Source organism: Anomalospiza imberbis, unplaced genomic scaffold, assembly GCF_031753505.1.
Source record: "Anomalospiza imberbis isolate Cuckoo-Finch-1a 21T00152 unplaced genomic scaffold, ASM3175350v1 scaffold_62, whole genome shotgun sequence".
Classification (NCBI taxonomy): domain Eukaryota; kingdom Metazoa; phylum Chordata; class Aves; order Passeriformes; family Viduidae; genus Anomalospiza; species Anomalospiza imberbis.
The window spans coordinates 375,431-394,879 of record NW_027100233.1 but is presented as its reverse complement, the minus strand read 5'-3'; the positions used below and the strand labels follow the sequence as shown (position 1 = coordinate 394,879).

Genomic DNA, 19,449 nt, shown 5'->3' with positions numbered 1-19,449 from the left:
TACCAGTCTCATTCATTAATGTCATTTTCAGGACAGCATCAGTTTTGTTACTAAAGAATGGAAGAGTCTGTGTCCTAATTCATATAAGTTCAATTCATACAGTGTAGACAGTCATGTCTCTATCTTCTGGGTAATAATATTTTTTAATTAATTGAGAGGTACTTCCATACATATTTTCTGAGTGTATCTCTAGGTTCTATTTTATAGGGAAAAGTAGACTATAGCCAAACCAGAAGATTGATTGCCGTCTCAGGAAAAAAAAAACATTTGCATTTTGCAGCTGTGCTTGCTCTGCTGGAAGAAGGAAGCAAAACCAGACAAAGCCCTGCTCCTGTGGTCGCATCAGCAGCTGTAAATCTGAATGCTTATGAAAAACAAGGAAAGTGTGTTGAGTGAAGAAATGGTGTTTTCCTCTTGTTTGTTATTTAATTAATTTTTGGTGGTTTGTTATCTCTCAGAAAAATCTATCTCAGATTATTTGCGGAAAAACATGAAGTGTTTATGTGAGAGTGAAGATCCTACTACTGGAAGATTGTATAGTTACGCAAAAGAATTTGCCTGTTTTGTCTCAAAAATGCTTTCTGGAGGCAGTTATCATTGAGACTTATAATATACCCGAGACTGATGATGGATGGGCACTGCTGTCCATGCAAGGAAAGGCTCTTGTATGTGCATAAACTAAATATAAATGTGAAGGCATTTATAAATAGAAAAACCAGCACATTTCTTACAGACTTTTTTTTTTCTTTTTTTTAAGCTAGTGAACTTGAAGGTCAGATCCAACTATATGTTGCATTTTTTGTCATATAATTATCATATATATGTACATATATAATGTCCTGGAGAGCAGCTTCCAGTCACTGACATCAACAGTTTACTTAGCAGATGAACTAAGAATAACCTGGGAGAACTGACCCATATCAACCTCTTAAGTGTAAACTGTAGCTCACAACAGTTTTTGTGTTTTCATGGTCACAGAAGGGCCTCAGTTGGGTAAAGGAAGAATTGTGTTCAAAAAACACAGAACTATTCTGCTGAGTGTTCACTTTATTAAATCTTGGAAAATGAGAGGAAACAAATCTGGAAGAGTGATACTTGGCAAATAATTTTTGCTCCCTTGTAAAAAGAAGGAAGGGACAACATCAAAAACAGCTTCCCTAGAAGAATGCTGGGAAGATACATGATAAGTGGCATCAGCTCGGAAGAGAGTTTAAAACTCTTTATTGGAATACTTTTACTAATGACATCTGTTAAGCAAATCCAATTCAGAGCAGTTTTAGCAATCCCAACATTATTCTGCTACACACCAATGGGCGAGCGTGATCAGCCTGACGTCAGTGTCTGTCTAGCAGTGGCCATCTGTGGTCACGATGCAGGTACTCAAGTCACATCCTGCTTCCCTTTCCTCCCTCCCCATTTCTGCAGTTCCATTTAGAGATGAGTTCCCCAAAGAAAGGTCGAGGAGTATAATCTCTCCTGTACTCACAGTCCTTTGGAGATAAATACACAAAGAGATAGCAGAAAGAGACAGAAGTTCCTTTATCAGTCAAAGAGATTGGCTAAGACTGTTTAAGGGAGACAATTTTGAAGATGGTGGGAGTGACAGAGGTACATCTTTGCACCAATTTGAAAACACAGACATTCTACTTTCTGAACAAAATCCTGGCTATACCAGAATTTTGCACAGTGTTGAACCACAGAGTTTGAGAGCTAAGAGGTTATTGAAGGCATCAAAATTTTGTAATTAAATTATTTGGCCTTTTTAGGATGGTATTAACTCTTCCTGTGCATCATTCAAGCAGCCTGGATTTCTTCCAGAAAGAAAGAAATCTCACTAAATCTGTAACAGAGCATTAGCTTACATGACATCCTACGCCAAAGTAATAAGTATAAATACTACTAATAAAAAATGTCCCCCACCAGTATTAAATAAAAGCCTGCACTTGTACACTGAGAACATCCCTGGGTCATGTCACCCAAATTTGAATTTGACAAGGGTTGTGTGTGAGGGTGCTTGTGCCTGCTCTGTCAAGGGAAGCTCTGGTGTTCCCAGGTTCCCGAGTGATGGATCTGCACTTGGTGTCTGTTGGGGCTCGGGGTGCCCAGGGCCACGATGAGTTCCCTGACCGGGCTGGGGACGGCGGGCGGGGCTGGCCTGTGCCGCGCTCTGGGTTCTGAAACATCGCAGGCGCCGTGTCACAATGGGGGCAGCTAGAAAAGGCCCCAGCGGGTGCCACTGCCCCAGTAGAGCCTGGGCAAGCGGTGAGTGCACAGCAGTGAGGAGACGGGGCTGGGGGCTGGAGGAGGGCTGGGGGAGAAGCGCCGGTACCTGGGGCTGCCCCCGCATCCAGGGCCCAGCCCCGGCGGGAGCGCCTCGCTGAGGGCGCGCTGCTTGCTGGGGCAGCGGTGCAGGCCTTGCCAGCTGCCGGGGGCCCTCTCCTTCCTGCTGCCACATCCCTGCTGCTCCTGCCCCTCATTGTCCGTCTCCATTCCGGCCCCACTGAACCCCTTCTGTGTGTCCTCCTGCAGACCATGGCTTTACTGTCACTGCTCTTCGTGCTCGTGCAAAGCCTGATCCAGTACCCCCAGCCGGCTGGGGATGGGCTGGATGAGGCCACGCACCAGCGAATGAAGGAGCGTCAGGAGCTGCTGGACCGTGAGATGGCTCAGCTGCTGCAGGAGCTGGAGCGGGGGCCCCTGGAGCAGCAGGACGAGGGCTGGGGAGCCGTGCTCTTTGGTGCCCTGCAGCAGTGGCCGGTCTGGGTTCTTGCTGGCGTCCTGCTCTTCTTGGGCCTGTGGTTTAGCTGCAGGAGAAGGAGCTGTGACACCAGCAGCAGCAGCAGCAAGGACCAGAGCTCCTGCAAGACCTTGGGAGATGAGAAAGGAACAGAACAGAAAGAAAACAGCACTGATCCAGAGGAAGGTGGAGAAAACACTGACGTGACTGTGGAGGCAGATGACAGCAGCACTGAAAATGACAGAGGAGGCAGTCCTGTGGCTGTAGATGAAGGAGACAGTGATGATGCCATTGAAGGCAATGACGATGTGAAGGTGAAGGAAGACAGTGATGTTCACAGAGACAATGGACATGATTTAAAGAAAGATGAGGGACGGAGTGATGGGGATGTGCCAGGAGACAGTTGTGGTGACGAAAATGAAGAAGAACCTGGCCATGTTGTTGGAAATAAAGAAGACCTAGATGAAGCAAATGAAGGAGAACACAAGGATGTGCGGGTGGAGCAAGACAAGGACACTGGAAAGGAAGAAGAAGGAGATGGAAATGAAGAAAAAAACAGTAGTGTGACTATAAAGGTGGGCGACAACAATGACATAAATGAAGGTGAAGACAACATAGATGGACAGGAAAAATACATGGATGTGAAGGTGCAGGAAAGCAGTGATGCCAGTGAACAGAGAAGCAGAGATGTGACTGAGCAGGAAGATAGCAGTAAATGCGGGAATGAAAGTGCCCATAATGGTTTTGCTGGACCTGAGAAAGAAAATAAGGATGTTACAGAAGAAGATGGCAATGATAGAAACGAGGCTGAAGAACAGGGTGATGTGAACGTGGAGGGAAACAAGAACAAGGATAGAAAAGAAGACAAACAAGGTAACGTGGCTGCCAGTGAAAAAGTTGGCAGTGATGGTGGCAAGGAAGAGAGCGGCAATGGTGGACCCGAAGACAGAGAAGACACTCAGGATGCTGGGAATGAGCAAGGCATCCTTTTAGTGGATGGCATACAGTGGCCTGTGGAGGACCTGGAGAGAGGTTGCTCAGTGGTAGCTGAGCTGATGGAGAGCTTCACGCGTGTCTTTGTGGACAGCGTGAGCAATAGCTTCTACCCGGTGCCTCAAGAAGCCATCGGGGTGGGCAGTGCCTTTGAGGGCTGGAGTCCCCGTGGGTGGGATGGTGTGTACCACGTGCTGGTCCCACTGAATCCCCCGCCAGGGCACGTCTTCCACCTAGAGCTGAACAGTGCAGGGCAGATGGCAACAAGGACCTTCAGCGTCCGTGTGGAGCTTGCGTGCTTGTGCGAGAGGGAGCGGCTGGGCGAGAAGCTGTTGTGCTTCCTGCACCACTCGCAGGAGGAGCTGTGGCGGGAGCAGAAGCGCAGCCTCCTAGAGACACTCTGCACCGGCTCCTACCTGGATGTGGAGAAAACCTCCCGCTGGTTCTACCAGTTGGTGAGATGCTCGTGGCTGCACGTGCCTCAGTCATACTCATGGCACTTGGTGTTTCAGCCCTGCAGCCGGTCCTGCCAATTCCAGCTGAGCAAAGGCAAGAAGAGCCTGACGGTGGAGATGCTCTTTGGGGTGCGCCAAGGGGACTCTGACATCTTTGTGGTCAGCCATCCCACAGAGGCCCAGAAAGGCAACTCCAGCATCTTTGTGAGCAGTCAGCCCGCCGAGGCCAACATCATCGCAAGCACAGCATGGCCTGAGACATATGCTGTGGCAGAGGCAAAATTCTTGCAGCACATCGCCAGGCAGATGCCGTGCCAGAGCTTGCACCTGAAATGCCTGCAGGTCTTCACCTGCATCCTGAGGGGCACAGGTTTTTCCAGCTCTACCTGGAAGACTGTGGTCATGCACGTGCTGACCACCGTACCGCTGTCCCGGTGGCGCAGGAGGGAATTTGCACAGCGGTTGTGGGACGTCATGGCGTACCTGCGCCGCTGCCTGCACTTGAAACACCTGGAGCACTTTGTGCTAGGCAACGGGAGGCTTCCTGCAGAGATCAGCTTGCCGCCACCAATGCAAAGGCTTCAGCCACCTAACCTCTTTGAGCACCTGGCCCGAGATCCTGCTGCCCACCTAGAGGCACTGAAAGCTTATGGTCGGCTGCGATTTCGCCTCCGAACGCTGCTCTCCAGCCACTGAGAGGAGTTCCCTGCACAGAGCTGTGCTGGGGGGGTCACACCCGATGGCAGCCACGTGAACGCTGCATAATTGTTGCATTTGTCACTGGCAATCCTGAAGCCGCTTTCCTGCTCCTGCGGAAGGAAGATGCTGCAGCACATGGATTCGTTGTGCAGACACATCTCTGAGTGGCCTTGCCCTTCACCTTCCAGTTACCACAGTGCTGTTGCCTAAGTCTATGAGGCAGAAACTGGCTCCACCTGCACATCCTCACAGAAGAACAGTGCAGTTGATGGAGGTTGCTTGAAATATCTCAAAGACAGCAACCTAGTCTGTTAGGGACTTAGTGTAGTCATTTAATGAGCTGTAGCTTTAATTAGACTAGTTTCTTAGCATTCCTTCCAGATGCCCTTTAGTCTCGTGAGTGTATAACTATTCTGCAAAGTTACCCTTAGTGTAGAGAAATACCCTACTGTAGTTGCTTGTCTGCTTTTAAATAATATTTGAATATCTATGTTTGAGAAATTAATAAAAGAAAATAAGTTTCTCAAATTGCCTGAAATGTGTCATTCTTTGCATTTAACCCTCTGTATTTAGAGAATGTCCTTCCTATACCCCTATCTGAAATAAAAACTTTTTGCAAACAGAGATGTTGGATATATGAAGTATGCTGTCTCTCAAGCATTTCCATAGAAACGCTTGAAGCTTGAAGTGAAAATGCCCTGAAGTGCCTGAAATTTTGCAGCAGAGTACTCCTGAATTTTTAGGAATATTTGGAAAAGTTTTCTTCACACAGTCACTTCTATATGCTCCTGGGGAACAATTCAGTCTGAAGAGTTGAAGTCAGAGAAGTCCCTAACTGCAAAACATGTGGTTCAATACATCTTTTTTTGTCTTCTCATAACCAAGGTTTTGGCACAAAATTGTGACAGTAGAAAGTAATTTTTCTGTTTTTCTCATTTCTCTATTCCTGGTTATCTGTGTCCTTTCGGAGAGGCCCTGCTGGTCTATTAATATAACCTTTTCCACCAGGCCTATATAATATTGTCTAGCAGTGAGAGCCACTTTCCATGCACAGCTTTACCCATGGTGAGATGCAGCTAAACAAAATATGATTTACTTCTTGCCATACATAGTAGAGATTCATGGTAGTTTGGAAGCATTTATTCTCTTTGCCTTTGTACCAACACATCAAAGAACAAACAGTGACATTGCAGGGTGACATCTCAGAGTCTTCTGTGAGATCACAGAGCAGCTGTCTGACATCACAGGGTGACATCTCAGAGTTGTCTCTGTGACATCACAGGGTCTGTGTGACATCACAGGAGGTTGTATGACATCACAGGGTCTGTGTGACATCACAGGGGCTGTGTGAGGTCACTGGGGAGGTGACTCTGCCCCAGACCCCCCTCCCAGTTCCCCCAGAGAAGTCCAACGCTGCTCGTGCACAGCGGGGTCCCCTGTCCACCGGGTCCCCCCGCCCCCAGCGCCGCAGCCTCCCCCAGAGGATGTTCCACGAGATCGAGCCCAGAGCCTGACACAGGGCCATGGGGGGTGGGACAGGGGACAGGGACCCCCCGGCAGTGTCCCCGGGTCCCCCAGGGCCAGAGCCTGGCCCATGGCTCCTTCACCCTGTTACCAACGAGGGCTTGAGAGCACTGAAAAAATCCCCGGCAAGGGAGCAGCAAAAACCAGATTTAATATTGAGCAACAGCACCACAAAGTTCCTTGGCAAGAGTCACTCTGCTCCTGACTGGACACTTCAGGCACACCAAGGAAACAAAGCAACAACAAAACCAAACAGAATCCAGGCAATCAAACCAGAAATGAACCAAGAACTGTCCCTGTGTGAGTGTGAGACACAAGGAAATGAGGGCAAGGATAAAAGGAATACAGGCCCAAGAGCTTACAGAGCTCAAACTTAACAGAACTTAACTTATACCTTAACCTTAACTTCCACCTTCAACTTCACAATTTAGCTAAAGAGCAGCACTTTACAGTATTTAACCTAACTTATAACCTATGACTTTGCAATTTCACTGAGAAATAACATTTAACAATATTCACCTTGACTTATATATTAAATGTAACAACTTAGCAAAGAACAACTCTTAGCACAATTTAACTTAGCTTAGACCTTGTGATTTAACCCTACTGACAGGCCTGACTGGCTCAGCTATCCAAGGCACTCAGACCCCTCAGAGAGCAGCATTTCTGCCACATTTCCCGAGCACAGGCACTCCTGTGTGCACACAGACACAAAGAGTCAGTGCAAGGCACCTGTGAGAAATTCCCCTGAGGGCAGGGAAATGCTCCCTGCCGATGCTTTGGCATCTCCCCAGCGGGGGAAGGGCTGAGCCTGGAGGAGTGGGGGGATCGGCCCAGGCTCCCTCATTGTTGGGGATCCCCGAGTGCAGCAAACGGGAGAGTTCCCGGCTCGGAGAGGCCCCACTCCGAGGGAGTCGCTGGCCCAGGAGAGCTCCAAGGGGCTCCTTTTGGAGCGCTGTCTGTAGGGCCCCAAGAGAGGGGCTTCAGTGCCAGCAATGTTTCATCCTGGCCGCACTTGGCATCCACAGCTTTCTTTGGCAGGGTGAGAACAGGGCTGTTGTGCCACCGAGGGAACAAAAACACTTCCCGGGGCTGCTCCTAAAGCAGCCAGGAGCTGGTTGGGCAGCAGCAGTGCCTGGAGCAGACAGTGTTTGTGATGAGCTCCAAGGAGCTGAGCCCAGGGGCTGTTGGCCAAGGCCGAGGCCCAGCGAGCATTTCTCAGCTGGCAGGGCGGCCGGAGAAGGTGGAGGCGGGGGAATAATTCACGCCCTCAGTGTGCTCCCAGTCGCTCCCAGTGTTTCCATGTCCGTGCCGCAAGTGCTGCTCCCAGCCCTGATCCCTGGGGATGGGAATGTCCCGCTCCCTTGCCGGGGCAGGGTCACACCTGAGCCAGGTGTGCAGGGCAGGCCCTTGCCCTGAGCCCCAGCACTGTCCCAGCTGCAGGATCTGCTTCCCACCGGCCTCTTCCTCCTGCGGCCCCGAGCCCAGCTTGGTGCTGAACAAAGGGGCTGGGCCGGGGCCATCCCCCGGCGGGGGCTACACACCCCCCTGCCCCCTCCCCAAATTCCCTCTGGGGGAGCAGGAGCTGGGGCTGGAGCCCTGTGGGGAGGGACAAGGGGGTGACAATGGGATGGGGGGTGTCACACACGCTCTGAGGGAACACACACGGCCCCGGGGACCCCCCCATATCTTCTGCAGAGCCAGGACGATGAACCCCACCATGGAGCCACTGACCTCTGGCAGTATCTTGGGGGGTGGGGTCTGGTGGCAGCTTTGGGAGTCTGGGGGAGTCACAACCACCCAAAAACGCCCTCCCAGCCCCACAGCCACTCCCAGACTCCTCAAACCACCCCACAGCTCCCAGACAGGACCCCCCCCCAACTACTCCCTGCAAGATAAATGACCCCAAGAACCACCAAAACCCGTTTCCATCTTCCCCAGGACCCACCCAAATTCTCTGCAAGCCACACAGCCCTTTCAGGGACACAAATCTCCCTCACAGACCCTGCCAAGCGCCCTGCCAGCGCCACAAATGCCCACAGGATTGACAGAAGCCCTTCCCAGTCCGCCCAGGAGCCCCAAAACTCCCACCTCCCATGGCACTGACCAGGAGAGCTTGGTGGACAGGAACATTTACAGCCAGGATCAGCTCGGGCACTTCAGCAGTGATTTGGGCACTTTGGGGGAACATCCCGGATAGGGAGAGCCAGGCCAGGGACTGGGACAGACAATTAGAATTCTTGGAGAACAGGCGGGCTCAGGTGGACACCTTTTGCCGGCACACCTATGAGATTGTGGACATGTCCCCTGCCTTTGATAGCTTCAGAACACCCAAATCCTCCCAAATATTCTATTGAACCAACCCCAAATTCACCCCCAAATCCAGGTAGATGGTGCAGCTTTAGATCTCTTTGCTCAATCTCTTTATTTTCACCCCAGTTTTTGTTGTTTAGACAGTGTGAGGAAAGAAATTACTGAAATGGAAAAGACCTCCAAGATCATGCAGCACTGCTTGATGCCACCAGAAGAAATAACTGGACAGAGCGGGTGAAATTTCTTTGGGGTGTAAGGTCAACAAATCGCTTTCTGCCAGTGAATTTCCAGTTTAGATCAGAGTCCTGATGGATGTTCCTGCCCCTGTGTTCATACAGGTGCCTATGGGGATCCAGGAGGACGTGGAGACCACCTTCCAGGTGTCTTCTCAGCAGGGATCACTGGGAATGTGGGTCACCAGGGCTCTGACCAAAGTGGGTCCTCCCATGGGGGATGGAGTTGGAGCAGGGCACGAAGCTCTTCCCACAGCTGAGGCATTTGCAGGGCTTCCCTTACCGGTGCCTCCGTTGGTGTTGGGTCAAGGTAGAGCTCCTGGAGAAGCTCTTCCCACACTGGGGACACTCGTAGGGCCTCTCCCCAGTGTGGATGCGCTGGTGGGTGACGAGGTGGGACTTTTGTTTGAACCCCTTCCCGCAGTTGGGGCAGCGGAAAGGCCTCTCCTCCGTGTGAATCCGCTGGTACCTGAGGAGACTGGAGCTGGTCTGAAACCTCTTCTGACACTCGGGACACTCGTAGGGCCTCTCCCCAGTGTGCATGCCTTGGTGGGTGACGAGGTGGGAGCTGCAGCTGAAGCCCTTCCCACACTCCCCACCCTTCTAGGGCCATTCCCCGGTGTGGATCATCTGGTGCTGGATCAGGTGGGAGCTCTGCCTGAAGCTCTTCCCACACTCCAAGCACTTTTAGGGCTTCTCCCCATGGTGAACCTGCTCATGGCCCACCAGCTCCGAGCTCTGGCTGAAGCTCTGTCCACCTTCCTGGCACAGGATGCCAGGGCTTTTTGGGCTCCCAGGGTCCCTTCTCCCCTCCTTCTCTGCTTTGGGCTGCAGGGGCTCCAAGGAGTCCCCCCTGCCCCTCTCCAGGCTGTTGAGGGTCCCGACAATGGTATCGCTCCCCCCTCTCTGGGCTCCCCACTTTGGGCTCCTGGGGGACACAGGGCTCTGCTCCTCCAGGCTGCGTCTGCTGTCAGCTGCCACTGGGACCCCCCAGTGTCCCCCCAAGGGGCCTTTTCCACTCAGCTTTGCAGTTCTTCATTCTCCAAACATCCCCCCAAAAAACCCAACCCAGGGACCCCCACAGGATATCTGGGCCGAGCTCCCCATCCCCGGTCACCCATGGGATGAGGGGGTGATGGTCCCAGCAGGGCTGTGAATTCAGGGAGGGCTCCAGCTCATGGTTCCTTTTTTTTTCCCTGATCCTCATTTGTCCCTCCTCTTCCTCTTCGTCCCATGCCTCCTCTTCCCTCCCTCCTCCTCCTTCCCCAGGAGCAGCGACACCCTTGGTGCCCCGTTCCCGTAGCCCTGGCAGCCCGCGGCAGGAGCGGGGATGGAGCCGGGACAGGTCGGGATGGGCAGCGCAGGGCTCTCGGCTGCTCCCACCCGCTGGGGGCGGGGGGAACCCGGCCCGGGCAAAAGGAGAGGCAAACTGGGAAAACTGGGGGCTGCACATCCAAACTGGGCCTTGCTGGGGACCCTGCCAGGGGACTGCCAGCCCTTGGGGCTCCTCTCGGGAGATCTGGGAGGGGGGAATGCAGAGAGGGCTGGGGGATCCCAGGAATGGCAGCACTGGGAGTCACTTTGTTATACTGGGATCCTACAGGGATCATACTGGGAGCAGCTGGGCCCATGCTGGGGCAGACTGCGGTCACACCGAGGGAGACTGGGATCATATTGGGATCATACTGGGATCACACTGGGACAGAGTAGGAGCCTGCAGCGGGCAATTGAGACCATGCTGGCGCAAATAGGATACACGGGGAATGACTGGGATCATTCTGAGTTTGACTGGGAGCAACTGGGAGCAACTGGGATCATGCTATGAGCAAGTGGGAGGAACTGGGAGTCACTGGGTGCATGCTGGGGGTGACTGGAAACAACTGGGCTTTTACTGGGATCAACTGGGATCATGCTGGAGGTGACAGGGATCATATTGGCAGTGAGTGCAACTACACTGAGACTGACTGGGAGTGGTTGTGAACAAATGGGATCATGCTGGAAGGAACTGGGAGTGACTGGGAGTATGCTGGAAGGAACTGGGGTACACTGGGAGAGACTGGGAGGGACTGGAACAAAAGTGAGGGTGAAAGGGAGCAACTGGAACCATGTGGGGCACAACTGGTTCATACTGGCAGTGACTGGGAGCACACTGGTCTCATCTCTAGACCATACTGGGAAGGACTGGACTAATATTGGGAGTGTCTGAGAGTGACTGGGAACACACCAGGCACATCATCCCCCATACTGGGTGTGACTGGGAGCAACTGGGAACACACTGGATGAAAGTGGGAGCAACAGGGACTGTGCTCGTGCAAATTGTATCATAACGGGGAGTGACTGGCAGCAACTGGGCTCCTGCTGGGAGCAGCCCCTGGCGGCCCCGGGAGCCCCGCACCCCTTTCCCGGCCATGCCGCCCCTCCAGCCCCGGCACCCCCCATTGCCGGGGTGCCGGCACTGCCAGGGGTCCCCCCCTCTCGGGGTCCCCGCTGGGGCTTCTGGGGCTCTTCTCTCTCTGGACTCCCGCTCAGGGCAGCCGCGGCTCTCCTGGGGCTCCCCAAAACCGGTGTCTCCCCGCCGGGGCTCTGCTGCCCTCACCGCCCACCGGTTCCCCCGGAAAACACCTCCCGGGGATCCACCGATGTCCCCCCGAGGGCCAGCTGCGGCTCGGCTTTGGAGCCCTACCAGCTCCAAACATCCCCCCCAAAAAAACCCAAACCCAGGGAGCCCCGGGATATTTGGGCCGAGGTCCCCCTCCCCGGGCACCTGCGGGATGGGGGCGATGCTCCCGGGGTGCTGCGAGCTCAGGCAGCGCCAGGGCCACGCGATTCCTTCTCTCCTCTCCTCCGGCTGCTCCCTGCTGCCGCTGCGCCTCTTCCTCCCTCCCTCCTCCTCCTCCCCTGCTCCCGAAGCCCCCGAAGCCGCGGGAGGGGCGGGGATGGAGCTGGGACAGGTCGGAACGCAGAGAGGGCTGGGGGGGATGCCAGGAGTGGCAGTGCCTGGGCTGTCCTGGGATCATACTGGGAGCGGCTCCTGGGTGACCGAGTTCTACTGGGATCATACTGGGATCGTACTGGGAGTGAGGAGGAGCAGCGCGATGGCTCCAGCGCTGGGGCTGGGGGCGCTCCTGGGGCCCCGGGGGGGCAGCGAGAGGTGAGGGGGAACCCCGGCACCGGGACTCTTTGGTCGCCCATTCCGGAGCACTGAGGGGCCCCTGAACCCCCATTCCCGGGCACCACCATCCCCCCACACACCCCCATTCCCGGCCGGGATTCCACCCCGCACCCCCTTTATCCGGCACCGGCAACCCCTGCACCCCTTTCCCGGCCATGCCGCCTCTCCCAACCCCCAGAGCCCCCTTTTCTTTCACGCAGAGACCCCCTGGACCCCTATTCCTGCCTTTCCCAGCGCCCAGACCCTCCTTTCCTCAACACCGAGGACACCTGGGACCCCTATTCCCAGCCAGCCCGGGTTTTCCCACCTTTTGCAGGGAATGGGGACACCGGGGACCCTTGGAGTCCTCTTTCCTGACGATAGTGACACAATCAAGCTGACCCAAACTCCTCTTTGATCTCCCCTAAGCCCCCAGTGGGGATTCCTGGGAGTTCCCCTGTGTTCCCCCTTTCCCAGGACTTTGGGGGTCCCCCCGACCTGTCCGTGCACCCCCAGATTTCTTCCACAGCCCCCTGTGATGGTGGGGGTAGGGGCCGAGTGCTGGCGCCCCCCTGCCTGCAGCAGATCCAACGGTGAGGGGAGTTTGGGGGGGTCCCTGAGCATTTGGGGTCCCCTGGGTTTTGGGGTGACCCCCGGGCCCCCCAGGATCTCCCTGAACACGCTGACGCTGCCCGTGCGTAGTGAGAAGGTTCATACCCGGCACGGGGTCCCAGCTCTCTCATCAGCATTGCCCATGAACCCCCAAACCCTCCCGGGAACCCCCAAATCCCCCGGGACACCCCGACCTCCCCAGGACCCCAAAATCATCCCTGGGCACTCCAAAAACTCCCCAGGACCACAAAAACCCCACACAGACACCCCCCAAACCATCCCAGGACATCAAAATTCCCACAAGATCTCCCAGCACCCCCAGATGCCCCTGAGAAGGTTCTTACATGGCAGAGGGTCCCCATCTCTGTCACCGGCAGGTACCCCAAACCAGCCTTGGGTTCCCCCTAGGATCGCCCGATCCCCCCCTTTGGGAATCCTGAAAACCCCCCTGGGAACCCCCAAAAATCCACCGGGACCGCAAAAACCCTGGATATAGACAAACCCCCCCCCAGGAATTCATCATGAAGTTTATACCCAGCACGGGATCCCCATCACCATCATCGGCATCACCTGGGTACCCCCAGATCCTCTCGGGATCCTGTGCCTGATGCAAATGGAAAGAGAACTGGGGTGTGAAAAATAAAGCTTGTTTCTTTTCAGAAAAACAGCAATGAAAACACAGAACACATTTACATTGTAAGAATATTTGTAACAACAACAATCTATAGAACGTATATACCTAAGAACATATGTTATGGTTTGACGCTGGCGCGATGCCAGCGCTCCCATGAAAATGCACTTTTTAAAATAATTGCTGTGAGATGTGATCAGGAACAGAGCAGAGCAGGCTCAAGCTTAATAACAAAGAAAAGAACTTTATTAAACTACTACTACTATAAAAACACAGACACTCAATCCTGGACGAAGACCTTCCAAAACACTCTTCCTCCTCCCAACTAATTCCCACCTAATTTCCAAATGGAACCACAGTGAGACACCACCCGGGATCCTGATCAAGTTGCCACCCTTCAGATATTCAAATACTCAATCTTTCAAGGGAGACAGGAGTCTCCCCTGTGCCACAGACCCCCCAGGAAACACAATTGCCACCCTTGTGTTTCCATGTCACACATGGCAACTGCCCAGAGAAAATCTGCCGTGGTGAAACTCTCCTCTCCATGTCACAGTGCTCTCACCACCGTGCATGGACAGACTGCTCATAGGGCTCCTTTAAGGATGCTTTGCCATGGACCAAAAGAGACAACAGTTCAGTTTCTCATTGCGGGACTACAGTCCCCCCCATTTTCCCCTGGGGCTGAGGGTCCAAGAACAGAGGTCTTCTTCTCCTCTTCTTCCTTGAAGATAGAGGGCTTCTCCACACTTTCTCCTCCAATTCTCCTCTGTTCTCTCTAATCCTCTGCTGGTAATCACTAATACAAGTCTCTTGGCTCACCAAGGCACCCCCCTAAGTGCAGCTTCTGTCAGGAGAATTTGGTTCAGTCTATGGCTAACAAGAAAAGTCCAGCCACAAGCCACTCCATCATCTCCTTCCAACTCAAGAATTTCTTCTTCCATCATCTCGGATCCCAGACTGTCTCTCTTCTACTTCAAATCAAGGAGGAGTAATATTTTACAAAGCCTTCATTTCTCAGGAAAGGGTTAAAAGCTCAGACTCCCTGGACAGCTGATATCTCTGCCCAGCAGCCGATTCCCAAGGCCAAGGCTGGGTGCATTCCCCCCCCCTCCTTCTCCTCCGCGCCGACAATGTTACAGGTGCCGTCTGGACTCTCTGTCTCTTCCCTCTTGGTGGGGGGAACGACAAAGGCATCTCTGCTTCTCTCCACCCTTCCATCCACAGGAGCTGGCTCGGTTCCAGTCCTTTAGCCCCCTCGGCTCACCTCGACCAGACCGCATGGCTTCCCCTCCCCCACCCAGCCCCATGGCTGGGCAGGGGAGATCTGCACTGCACCCTGACCGGAACCAAAGAGAGCGAGCTCTTGGGAGTTCCTGCTTTTAACCCCCTGTGTTCTCAGAGGCGTATCCACACCTTTAGTGGCCACTTAAGGTGCCAATATCCAAACTTGACTACTGATTGGTTTGACCCAACTTCCTGAAAGAATTCACTTCCATGTCAAACCACAACAGCATATCCAACAAAAGTCAATGAAACGTATTTACAGAAGACAAAAAGAAGCCCTGAAACCTATGGCCTAAAGACAACAACAAACTCTACAACGTATGTACAAAAGGGTGGCGTCTCTGTCCGGGATCTCCATCGGTCCTTGAGGAAAAGCAAGAGGCACAGTGACTCCAATCAGGCAGAGAGGGCTCTTCCATGTGCCCCCAGGCTGGCCCAGCAAGCGCAGCACAGGCTGGGGATGGCCACCAGAACCCAATGCACCGGGTCCCACATCCCTGAGCAGGGACCACCCAGCCCAGTCCCAGCCTGGCAGCAGGGGACCCACTCTGCCTGTGGGGACCACATGCCTGTCCTGCTGCTGGTATTGCTCTTCATCCCAAGATCATGGCCTCTTCCTCATCTTTCTCATCAATGTCCATGTCCTCAAGGTACTCTTCCATTTCCACGTCCATCTCCTCTTCCACATCTACCTCCATCTCTTCCTCTCCAGTCTCTTCTTCATCCACTTCCATATCCTCCTCCGTATCCATCTGCATGTCCACCTCCATCTCTTCCTCTCCACTCTCTTCTCCATCCACTTCCATCTTCTCCTCTGTATCAATCTCCATGTCCACTTCCATTGCATCGTCTCCACTCTCTTCTCCATCCACTTCCATCTTCTCCTCTCTATCAGCCTGCATGTCCACCTCCATCTCGTCCTCTCTGTCTGTGACAGCCTGCAGAGATAGCTACACCTCAGAGTGGGGTCCCTGTCCCACCCCATCCCCACAGAACTCCAGCCCCGCCGGGCAGCCGGGGGGTGTCCACCTCCATGGAATGGCACTGTACCTTCCTCAGGACAAATGTGAGCATCCTGCAGGGATGGATGACAAAATCCAGGCAACAGAAAGCTTTCAGGACTGATGGGAGTATCAGGGCGCAGGTGACGAGAAGGGTGACAGGGAGCATGGTGAAGGGTGAGCTGGCACGAGGGCTGGCACAGGGTGGGCTGACACAAGGGCCAGTGGTTGTGTTGTGCTCTTTGCTGGACGCTGGAGGTTCCATCTGGAACATCACATCTGTGACATCACAGTGGATCTAAAGAGCATCTTGTCCCAAGCTGAGCAATCTTCCCCAGCCCATGCTGCTCACAGCCCTGTTGCCAAGGATGGGGCATCCACAGCCTGGGCCAGTGCCTCAGCAGCCTCAGTGTAAAAGAGCAGCTTCCTCAGATCCAACTTCAGTCAGCCTCCTGCAGTTGAAAGCCATCCCCCCTTGTCCTGTTGCCACGGGCCCGGCTGAACACTGTCCCCATCTTTCCTGTGGGACCCTTCCAGTCCTGCAGAGCTGCAGTGAGGCCTCCCCAGTGTCTCCTCTTTCCAGGCTGAGCATCCCCAGCCCCACTTGGACAGCAGTCAGGTAGATCAGGGGGAGTAAAGGCTGAAGTCAAATAGCATCAGGAACTGAGAGATGGAAGCTTTAGGCCCAGGTTTGCCTCTATAATAACAGTGGAGGGGAAGATAGCGGGACACTGGCTCTGTTCTAACCGGTGAATATTTTCTTTTTTTTTTTTCCTTCTTTTCTGTCATGCTGATGCAGGTGTTGCTGTTTGCAAGGAAGCTTGGCACAATGTCCATTGTCTTCTCCATTTGTGAAACACCGAGCAGAGTCTGGGCACGCTGATGATGCAGAGCAAAACCTGCAAATACACCGGTGATCCTGAGCCTGGAGGATGCAGCTAAACCCGGCCAAAAATAATTTCTGGGAAGTCAAGCCTGGTTTACATTTTCTTGAGTTTGGCTATTCCTGAACCGGGGGAGGGGGCTTTCTGGGGAGGGGGTACCACAGGGGTTCCCCTCCCCCGTTTTTGGGGGGTCTCCCATGGTGCCCCCTCCCCAAAAAGCTCCGCGGGCCCCCTGAAGCGGCTCCTGTTCCACCGGCTGGTGCCCCCTGATCCAGGACGGCCCCCGGTGAGTCTGGGGGGCTCAGGGGGGATTTTGGGGGGATTTTGGCGGCATTTATGGGCTTTGGGGGATTTTGTTGGGAGATTAGGGGGAATTATTGGATTTTGGAGAGAATTACTGGGTTTGTGGGGTTATGGGGGTTTTGTGGGATTTGATGATTTTGGATTTTGGGGATTTTTTTAGGGTTTTGGGGTGGTTATTTCTTGGGGGGTTTATTGAAATTTTTGGGAGTGTTTTTTTTTTTTTTTTTTTTTTTTTTTTAATTTTGGTGTGTTCCACTGGGATTTTGTGGGATTCTTTGGTGTTTAGGAGTTTTTTATTGGGATTTTTGGGGGATTTTGGGGGGGTTTTAGAGGAATTCTGGGGGGCTTTGGAGTTGTCCCAGGGTGTGGGGAAGGGCCGAGAGGCACCAAAATCTGCTTTAAACCCCTGGAAGTCCCAATAAACCCCATGAAATCACAATTAAATTTCACAAATTCCCATTAGAACACCCTCGAATCCCAATAAAAGCCCACAAAATCCCAATTAAACCCCACATATCCCCGCAAAAATGTCTCCAAAACCACAAGAAGCCCCACAAAATCCTCACGAGACCCAAAGAAATCTTGGCAACACCCAAAAAAACTCACAAACCCCCCCCAAATCCCCACTAAAATTCATAAAAAACCCAAATCCCCAAAGAATCCCACTAAATGCCCCCACAATTCCAATAAATTGCCTCCAAATCCCCTAAAATCCCAATAAAACCCAGAAATAATTCCAGAGGATCCCACAAAATCCCCACAAAATCCCAGTAAAACCTTCCGAACTTAAAAAGAAAACACAAAAAATTCCAATTAACCCCCAAATACCCCCAGGAAAACAACTTCCCACTCAAAGCACCAATAAAGCCCCTCAAAATCCAAACTCCCCAAAATCCCCCAACTGCCTCCAAACCCAATAACTCTCCCCCAAAACCCCAACAATTCCCTGTAAACTCCCAACACAATTCCCCAAAGCCCAAAAAAGCCCCAAATGCCCAAACCCCTCCCGAGCCCTCCCTGGTCCCTCCCGGTCCCGCCCAGGCCCGTCCGGGGCCGCGGCCAAAACTGCCCGGAGCGAGAGCGGAGGTCCCGGAGCGACCCCGGAGCCGATCCCGGGCTCGGCCTCGGGCTCGGCCCCTTTGGGGGATTTTGGGCCGAACCGGGCAGGTTTAGGGTGGGCTTCAGATCCCTTGCGGGGATCCCGAGCCTTTTCGGGTGGATTTTCAGCCCCTGTGGCTGATTTGAGGCCGAATCTGGTGGGGTTTAGGGGGGATTTCAGACCCCTTTGGATGATTTTAGGCCCATGGGGGTGGGGCTGGGGCCCATTTGGGTGAGTTTAGGAAAAACTGGGCCCATATGGGTGAATCCTAATCCTGTGTGGGTGATTTTAGGTCCCTTTTTTGGGTGTTTTGGGCCCGTTTAAGTAGGGTTTTTTGCTTCTTTGGGCAATTTTAGGTTGAACCAAGCCTTTTTAGGGTGATTTTAGGTCTTCTTGTGTTGGTGTCAGGGACATTTTGGTGATTTTAGATACCTTTGGATGATTTTAGGCTGGACCAGATACTTTCAGGGTGGATTTTAGTCACATTTGAAAGATTTATGGGTGATGTTAAGCCATTTCTTGAGGGTTATAAAACACCTGGGGCAGTTTTAAGCCCCTTTGGTTGGATTTTAGAGCCCTTTGGATACTTTTAATCCCATTTGGTTGATGTCAGGCCAAACCATGTGGATGTAGGCTGCATTTGATGCCCTTTTGGGTGATTTTGGGTCAAACCGGGCTTTTTTAGGACAGTGCGTCCCCTTGGCCCCGGCCCTTTCCCCTCACGGTTCCGCCCTTTCCTCGCTCCTTTCCCCTCACGGTTCCGCCCTTTCCTCGCCCCCTTTCCCCTCACGGTTCAGGATCCGGGAGCGGGGGAGGAGGAGGAGGGAGGGAGGAAGAGGCGCAGCGGCAGCAGGGAGCAGCCGGAGGAGAGGAGGAGGGAAGGAATCGCGTGGCCCTGGCGCTGCCTGAGCTCGCAGCACCCCGGGAGCATCGCCCCCATCCCGCAGGTGCCCGGGGAGGGGGAGCTCGGCCCAAATATCCTGGGGGGTGCCTGAGTTTGGGATTTTTTTGGGGAGATGTTTGGAGCTGGTAGGGCTCCAAAGCCGAGCCGAAGATCCAGGGATCAGATCCAGGCCCTGCTGCTGCTCCCTCGGGATCAGCCCCACTTTGGGTGTTGCTGTCAGGGCCAGCAGAAGCGGTGGCTGGAGCAGCGGGTGCTGACGGTGCCCCAAGCCCCGGGGCTGGAGGGGTCCCTGGGCTGGGGCTGGCAGGGAGCTGCTCCAGCCCGGAGTGCACTGCTGAGTGCTGTGCTCTGGGGCTGGGGCTCCCCGCACAGGGGACTGGACTGGTGTGCCACAGGAGACAGAGAAGCTGCAGCTTCAGCCTAAGTGAGGTGGGTGCGTGGGCTGGGAAGAGTGGGGAGGCTCAAGGGGATTCACTGAGCTCATCCTCCTGCAAGGACGAGGAAAAGGGAGTGGGAACTCAGCAGTGAGGAGAGCTGAGGGCTGGAGAGCAGCTCTGAATGACACTAAAATCCCACTGGAGCTCTGAGACATTGCTGCTCCTCAGCCAGTGACAGGATGAGTC

At 53.7% G+C, this 19,449-nt stretch overlaps 1 protein-coding gene and 1 pseudogene across 1 annotated transcript; one reads left to right on the top strand and one right to left on the bottom strand.

The window, feature by feature from the left end:
* Window positions 1–12,854, bottom strand: part of LOC137467415 (zinc finger protein 850-like) — a 72,743-nt pseudogene extending 59,889 nt beyond the window's left edge.
* LOC137467416 (inositol 1,4,5-trisphosphate receptor-interacting protein-like 1) lies at window positions 1,863–4,881 on the top strand. Its single transcript, XM_068178918.1, has 2 exons — window positions 1,863–1,887; window positions 3,005–4,881. Exons 1-2 carry the CDS (start codon window positions 1,863–1,865, stop codon window positions 4,879–4,881), a joined length of 1,902 nt encoding a protein of 633 aa, XP_068035019.1.
* Window positions 12,855–19,449: the final 6,595 nt, after the last annotated feature.